The sequence below is a fragment of the Echinococcus granulosus genome, assembly GCF_000524195.1.
Source record: "Echinococcus granulosus chromosome Unknown EG_S00073, whole genome shotgun sequence".
Classification (NCBI taxonomy): domain Eukaryota; kingdom Metazoa; phylum Platyhelminthes; class Cestoda; order Cyclophyllidea; family Taeniidae; genus Echinococcus; species Echinococcus granulosus.
In genome coordinates, this window is record NW_020170453.1 from 350,245 (window position 1) to 358,692 (window position 8,448).

General features: G+C 43.9%; 2 protein-coding genes across 2 annotated transcripts; one reads left to right on the plus strand and one right to left on the minus strand. All coding sequences in view use genetic code 11, as the record gives it.

The window, feature by feature from the left end:
* Positions 1 to 210: 210 nt before the first annotated feature.
* On the minus strand, positions 211 to 1,998 carry EGR_07270 (WD repeat-containing protein 69; the record flags this gene model as incomplete). The annotated part of the gene is made up of 4 exons (XM_024496519.1): positions 211 to 408; positions 463 to 663; positions 994 to 1,267; positions 1,940 to 1,998. 4 exons carry the CDS (start codon positions 1,996 to 1,998, stop codon positions 211 to 213), a joined length of 732 nt encoding a protein of 243 aa, XP_024349104.1.
* Positions 1,999 to 5,527: 3,529 nt separating this feature from the next.
* On the plus strand, positions 5,528 to 6,529 carry EGR_07271 (hypothetical protein; the record flags this gene model as incomplete). Its single annotated transcript, XM_024496520.1, has 2 exons — positions 5,528 to 5,606; positions 6,390 to 6,529. The coding sequence occupies 2 exons, from the start codon at positions 5,528 to 5,530 to the stop codon at positions 6,527 to 6,529; spliced, it is 219 nt and encodes a 72-aa protein (XP_024349105.1).
* Positions 6,530 to 8,448: the final 1,919 nt, after the last annotated feature.

The window sequence follows — 8,448 nt, forward strand, 5'->3', positions numbered from 1 at the left end:
TGCACAAAATAGACATTCTTCTCTTGCATACTAAGATGTTAGCAACTCAATACCCCAGAGTCTGGGGCTAATGGGGGACTAGCCACACCCCAAAGGGGTCGACACTACCCGTCTCCCCCCCCCCCCCATTCCTGAGAGCATCAAGGCAGTACGGCCAATAATATGTATTTAAAACATGCCAAATAAGCTCTCCAAACCTCGTACGCCTAGCTATTGCCAAATTCGACAGGTGTTGTCCTTTGATCCCGTAATGATCGTATCCCCATCGTAGTTGAACGCGCAGCTGAAAACCTCATCGCTGTGACCCACCAACACATCTCGCAGCTCGCCCGTCAGTGTATCCCACAGACGCACAGACTTGTCCGCACTCGCAGTCATCAGCGTGTGGCCACGCGGGCTAAAGCAAACCTACAAAGCGCCATGTTAGATCCCTTTGCTCCTGTCAACCACGGCCGATCCTACCTTGCTCACTTCACCCTCATGACCTTTGAGCTTCTTGGATTTGTGAATATCGTCAGCCTGGTCGGTGCTCCAGAGGATGGCAGTGGCGTCGGCACTAGCACTGGCTAGTTGACGGCCCGAGAGGTCAAAGGAGACGTCCAGGACTTCATCTACGTGACCACGGAGTATGGCTAGTTCGGCTCCTTTGCGTGTATCCCAGACCTAAAAAGGCTGAAAAGTAAGTATACGATCACAAAGCCTCTAGAACGTTACAGTTAAGTGTATTCAATAAAATCCGTCTACGTTTTCTTAGTGATGTTTAATCTCAAGAGGCCAATTTTGCATCCTTGTGTCTACCACGTGTCTGCAAAGGGTGAGTGCCCAATCAAAATTTAAAGGGTACACGGGCTTAGAATGTACCAAATGTAAATAGGGAGTGCGTTGCTTATTAATGATAGTGATGAGTCTAAATTTTACGTGGTAAGTAAATTGATCCCATCACCTTTTCAACTGTCTCTGACAACGTCACCTCCGCGATCACAAATCACTCACTCGGAGAGTTTTGTCCATCGACGCGGTTGCGACAAAACGTCCATCAAAGGAGCAGGCAGCTGCGGCCACTTCTGCCGAATGTCCGCTAAGATGGCGGACGCGACGACCGGTGCGATGATCCCACAACGCTGCAGTATGATCAAAACTGCCAGTCAGGAGGAGGCGGTTGTCTCGACCGACAAAGTGTAACGCAATCACTTCTGCCGTGTGACCACACAGACTGGCCATCTCGACGCCCGTCTCAAGGTCCCACACCTTGGCCGTGGTATCCATGCTGCCTGTGGGATGACGTCACTACTCAGTACGACCGTGATGGCAACCATACATCTAATAAGACATACCTGTAGCTAGAAGCCTACTGTCGCTGGCGAATTGGAGGCAAACAACTTCAGCGGAATGTCCTTCAAAAGCACGCAGACATTCGCCTGACTCGGAGTCCCATAATTTCACGGTTTTGTCAAAGGACCCTGTCGCTACTCGATCTAGAACAAGAGTGCGCTGACCCTGGACAAAATCCCCCAAAATGGCGTCAAAAAATTGACAGTTTGTATTCAAACTTGTGGTCGTTACTTTGGCTTTAAGGCAATTGGGAACAAGGCACGAAATATAGTAGGGTTAAGTAAATATGGAAACCGAAATTGACTATACTGAGAAAGTTTACCTGAAACAGGCAAATTGAAAGCCACAGTGTAAACGACATTTGTGTGCCCGTCTAGTGTTCGAACCTCCTCACCAGTGGCTGCGTCCCAAATTTTACAGGTTCTGTCATACGAGCCTGTTATGAAGCTGAATTAAACAAACAGGGGAAGAATAAAACCTTAACCCGGACTATTTTAGGCTTATAAAAACCTAAAATAAAGGATATGGACAGAAACGAGGTGCAACTGGAACCTAGGTGCCACCGGGAGCATTATATTTGATGGTATTAATTGGTATGTAAACTTACTGACTGCCAGTTTTATTAAATGACAGATTCGTTAATGGAAGATCATGCGCCTTAATCATCTAAATATCTTAGCAATTAGAAGTATACATGATACACAATTACTTTAACCTCCGTAAATTGCTTTTTGTCCGGGACAGACGCCTTGTACTTTAACTTTTCTATTAGCTCCTCAATCTGGGCCGTGCGCTTTTTCCTAACAAGCGGCTCATTTTTCACAACCTTCTTTGCTAGACACCCCGAATCAGTTCTAAAACACTTGGATTATATCTATGAATACTGGTAATCTAAATACGGAAGTTCAATGGGTCTCGTTCTAACGTTATCCCCTTGTTTATATTCTAGGATAATGCCTAATTTAATCAGAAATAATTGCTATTTACCAGGCGGATAGTACCGCAAGAGAAAGCGCTTTATACGCATGACTGCTGCGTAGTCGTCAACCTGCCGTCACGGGAGCAACGGAATTTCATAAGTTGAGCGCGAAGACAAGGTCACCACTTCACTATCCTTTTCTATAAATTGACGTCCAGACGTTTGAATCATTTCTCAAATACTCGCACTTTAAAATAAATTTGATTAGTTTCAATGAGTGGGCTAGACTACTATTCCTAAGATTAGGCCCGTGATAATGTGTGAGCACCTGCCTACCTCGAAGAAGGTATATGGTCCATGTCATTTTGTTTAATGCGCCCAAAAGTACCGCACCTACCAAGAGTTTTTTAGTTCTTTTTTAGTTTAGTTGGGTTTTGTACAAATGGTCCACTTAGTGTTGCCGACTTTTTACAAGTATTTAATGGGTTTTCATCTACGATTAAATCTGTCATCACGCATAGAACAAGTTTTCACCATATGCTTTAATTAAGGATTGATAATGATGCAGCTAGATAAGTTTGATTCCAGAGTTTTTTGGAATTTGGGCAGAGAAGTTATGTATCAAGCCGCTAGTTTTCTAGGAATCAGTTCCCATAAGTGTGAATTAAATTTAACAATATATACCACTAATACCGATGCAAAACTCGTTTCCCTAAAATCACGACTCAATTTTCTGACAGACTTCAAAAAATAAAAGAAATATGACTAACCTTCTAATCAATTTAATATGGATATTTATTTATATTATGGGTGAATTGCTAAATTCCTCCCATTTTCTTCTGATAATTTTAAGTTTGCCAAAGGTTGTCGCCTCATTTTATCTTTTTGCACTATTGATAATGGGCAAGTCGCATATACTGGTGGATATTTCACTTTCAAATTGACGAGGAAGAGACAAAACTTGCCCCAATGGCCTTTTCCACTCACCGACGGGGAGGCAAGTGTTCTGGTCATTTCCTACCTAGTAAAAAGTTAAGCGTGAAGGTAAATAGAGATGCCTAAGCGTTTAGTAATGAAAGTGTGAATTACGGCTTTGACCTCGTGCTCTTTCACGGGTAAGTTCAACTTCAATGCCTTTTTTAAGGCAGGCGATTCCTTAGCAGTCTCAAATTGGACGATGTCGTTAGCAAATCTTTTTTCTTAGCTTAGAACCGGAAAGCCGTGAGGTTTTGCTTCAACTTATGTCACCTTTGATCGTCAAATGCTTGATCACTGCGTAACGGCATAGAAAACTTTTGGGACTCTAAATCTAAAGGTGGTGTGTGAAACCCTCAAAAACACCGAAACTTGAATCTTGATGTTGGTCCTCTTTAGTGAAAATTGGAGTTGGAAACATGGGCTCGAAAAAGGTCTTTTTTTAGGATTGATTTGGTTCAGACTGAATGAGGACGAATCGGTTCTGGGCGATACAAGCCTTATTCATTGCCAAGATTCCACGCTTCGTTGGTCAATTCACAAGTCCCGTAGATACTGCTGTAAAGCAGGAACCAGCCTTTAACACAATAAATACCTCTCAGATAGAGTTCTCAATATAAAACGTAGCTCCTTGAGTTTTTTTAAAGTCGAAAGAAGGCATTATGATAGGGTGGACCATGTACTGCCGACGTAGAGAAGGTCTGGGGGCTACTGGCACCGCCTAGATGCTATACCATCTAGGGGAAATACAAGGACGGAAGTTCAAGTGTCCGTAAAACCAAAACGGAGGTTTTAACAAATCACTAAGGTATTACATAGCCCCCCACCCCCTTTTAGTCGCAGTCCACGTCGCCCCCTTGGGTCAACCACTGCATCGATCATCACAGCGTAGTCAGTGCTGTGAGAAAGGCATCCACAAACCAACCGCATCAGTCACCAAATTAGTGTGCAACTGAGAAAAAACTGACTGCAACATCACCTTTGCACTTCCACTAGATCTGGGTAAAGAAGAGAGGTGCTAATCATCCCAAAAGTCCATTGCTAATAGTAGGAACATTGACCCGAAAGAAGAGTTTTTCAATAAACGGTGATATTTCGAAGTGGTTTCGAGGCCTCTCCAGTCGAGTAGGCGGATCCTTTGCACTGCCTCATTTTCTGACTCAAAGTTTATTACACTCATCACCGCAGTTAGTGACGATCCAGTGAGGACAGGAGGGTGAGCATAGAAAATAGGGGACTCCTTGTTTTAATGACGCATTTAGTCACCCAGACTTCTCAGTTTTGCCAGTTTTGGTCACTATTTGGGGGCTATGGCATTGCGTCTAGGCTCACAGTACTGCAGCCTCTCCATATTGATCTGGTCCAGTGCCTTGCGGAGTGGCAAGTAGGAGGAAGAACGTTTTATCTAATAAGGCCACCCAAGCGTAATTGTACTTTTAAAACGAGTTAGTGGATAGAAAACACCGAGTCGGTTAGATTCAAGTTTAGTGGGGATAGTTGACTCTGTAATTGCAGTGGGCGCTAGTTGAATCTCCCTACCAACATCCCGCGCGCACATCGTGGATACATCCCGTAACCTGACTATTCAAGGTACCAGACAGTAGCTGCAGTGAGTCCACCCTTGGATCGGTTTGCTGGAAATGAATGCAGACGTCGACCGCGAATCCAGGGAAATCTACTCCTCTTGGTAAGCTCAAGCATGTCCAGGACCTTGGAAACAAGGCATTTGATTCGGTAAATGTGTCAAAGATGGACGTACGCCTATCAGTGGTGATGTCGGCCGTCCTAGCGCTTTTTACCATTCCACAGACATAAAAGTAGCAGTGGAGACTGTAACGGAATAAAGTGCATTTTCTACTCCTTGACAACGTCATTTTCTTTTGTAAACTCAGAATAATCCGCTGAAAGATGCCTCGGTCCCTGCATTTTCTGATTAGAAGGGCCTGCTAAGTTTCTCCTACGATAGACGACAGCACTTCTTAAGTCCTAAATACATCGGTTAAAACGCCTCCAGCAAGCTGCCATTTTATCTAACCTAAACCTGAGACAAAAGTTGCATATTTGAGGGAAAAAGAAGTAGTAGTTAAATTCAAGCAATTAGGTGATAAAAGCTATGTTTGCGAAGTCTGCATAATTAACAACTAACCAATGGGAGGCGAGTTTGCGTCCTTCTCCCTCCCCTTAACCCTCCTCACCCCTCACCTCGCCTAATAGTGGAAAATTGATTGGTCACTTTAGGAGGCATAAATTTAAGCCTCTTCTTTGTTGAAAAACAAATCTTGTTTCCTCTTTACTACCACCATGAGTCGTGCCCTCGTAACTGTCGTCTTCGCCGTGCTCTTCGTAGTTTCGATTGCTGTTCCCGCCTCGGAAGCGGTAGGTTTGCCTCGCAAGATGCTCATATATATTTTACACAAATGTTTTCCACCTTGAAAATGGAAAAATTGCAGCTCATTTGTAAAAAGTACTCCTTTTTAAGAAGGAAATTATTAGGTGCAAAAAAGTGCCAAAAACCACGTATTCGTTCTTTAAATTTACCATGAAATTAATTAGCTTAGAGAGAGATAATTTGTATACGTGGTAGTACGAAAACACCCGCAACAAATCCTTCCCTTTTAATACATATCACTTTCTCATTTAAAATCTCTCGTTGTTAAACTAATACCAATTGGAGTTGCAGTCTAGCGAAATGTCCCAGGCAAGATAGAAGACACAGCGTCAATCAAATTCCTCTACAAGAAACTGATAAGTTCCCCTGTGACCTCACAGGTCAAGCGATTGTAAATTAGGCTTAACCCTCTTGAATACGGTTTCGGGCGATACAAAGGCTGTAGAGCTTTCAGATCAGCCATGTTAGTGTGAATCCTTAACTCCCCCCTTCGTTACTTTGGTTTGGCAACTCTCCTCCGTTTGTTCATTGCGCTATGATAAAAAGGCGATTCTACCCAAATTATGAGGCATCTAGTAGGCTTTTTCGCGCACTCCGCTACAACCATTCGAATGACAGCTTACCTTAGATGCACGAGTTCGACTTCTACAAAATAACGCCTACTTGGTTTACATTAAGTAGCAAGTACTATACCACCTCAGTATTTTGCTGTGTAAAACGGGTTAAAGTATTTGCAGGAGGGTAAAAACAAGTTCCACCGATTGTTTTGCCAAGTCCTCTGCGAAGACGACTTTCCGGCTGATTATTGTGAAGACTTTTGCAATCAGGCGGTCTCCCGTGAGGACTACATGGCGGCGCAGAAGAAACGTGAAATCGACCCCATCATCTACTCGGCTAGATTCTCCAACTTTTAAGTCCCCCCTTTGTGAAGATATTTCACCGCTAAAGCATAAATCAGTAAAAATATAAAAAGCTCTTATAAATTCACTTTCCTAGATAAACGCAAATCAACAGAATGACGTACGGCATCACCGTAATCTAGGTCATGGAATTATCTTACTACCAAACTGAGGCTCTGACGTAGTGCGATGAGCTGAAAGCTGGACACTCCGCCTTGGCAGCAAGATCACAACCTGGCAGGTGGACCAGTTTGACAAAAGTAGATAGCATTTAGAACCTAGATGGGGTCAGTTTAAAAGAAATTAAAGAATGCTGGCGTTGGCATAAGTTGGACGAGTTGTAGGAATTCAGCCATCAAGCGGACAAATGCCAGATGCACCTAAAGTCAAGCCACCACTGTTTACTCTTTCACGATGACTGACAATTTGTGTGCAATTGCAAGAAATGGTTAGAAGAAAATCACCATTAATTTGGTAGTACCTACAGTCCGTTCTCATGAGCCACCCTGTAGCTCAAACTACCCATAGACGAAAAGCTCGGAAAATCAGTGGTCGTGAAACACCCCTCCAGTACTAAAAACCATTTGCTCCCCTTTGAGAGGCTATTAATCGACGTCCAGTCTTTTCTACGAGTTAGTCAAACGATTCCAGTCTTCACCACAGCCCGATGTTTATAGGTTGAGTGTATAAGAAGGACAAAAACCTGCCTGTGGTTTTTTAGTAGCCTGTCTTAGGTATTGTTGTTTACTGTAAGACGCACATACTCTGGCTTTAGCATTCAGAAACATCGTTGTGGAGCAACTACGTGAGCTCTTTACTCTCCTACCATTCGCTATCAACCATTTGCTATCTACCAGTCGCTATCAACTAGTCAGCTGGATTTACAGGCCTCCTACCGCGGGCGAAGATAATCAAGTTGCCGTGTATTTGAGATGTCAGCCTGTATCACCGCCAAGTTAAAAGCCGAGTTTGACCAACCACCTAGTTTCTTGCTCTCTGTCCAAATGAGTGTTGTTTCTCACGATATGATGAAAAGATTTCTTCATCTTCACCGCCTTCACCCGGCTGATGTAGGGACAAGTGAGGGCAACCTAAACCAGATGTCATGGCAAGCTTCTAACTTTGGATGACCGTAGCGGTTCACTGATGTAGTTGTCAAGATCCAAAGCCCTCAGCAGTCGGTGATTGTGTGTCTTGTTGTGTAAAAAACCATGGAGACCGAAGAACCTACTCATTCATTAGTGCCAGGCTTCATAACTCACCCGATATCTTGATGATCACTCCCGCCTTCTCAAGGAGGTCATTCATTGGGCAGCGGGGTAGTCGTTTGAGAGCCCCACGATTCTTCGCGTTCGACCTCTTGTTGAATCTCTCTATAGAGACACGCTGACTTCGGTCTGCTTAAGACAAGGTGAAGGCCCCCCGGTAAGAGCTGTCCATAGAACCACAAAACTGTTATAACTTCTTTCTTGTTCTTCTCGTCCCATTTTGATGTAGCTCAGCCTTCTGCCTACATTTTATCCTTCTTCACGGGATGTGAGAGCTGCACAAGTTAGCCGGTGTTTTCATTATCTTTCCGGTCTAGTAGTCTTAGTGAACACATCGGGAAAAACGAGGTTTAGGTGGTTGACAGACATTACCGTGGCTTTGGTGATTATTGAGGTGATAGCCGGCCATCAAAAGCAAGTTTTCAGTTCCTGCGGATCATGGTACATGTGTTTGCTGACAATCGTCTCTAAAAACATCGTCCGAATCCTCCCACAAGCCGTGAGAGGACCTACCAGCATAGATGGTGATTCGTCACTAGAGCACAGAAGGTCATGAAACCAGGAGAGACTGGGAAGCCCCCCAAAGTAAGTACGGCGACTCGCACTGTTGTGGCAGTGAGGCTTCAACTGCAAGTGAAGGCGTTGTAAGTACCGAAGTAATTGCGG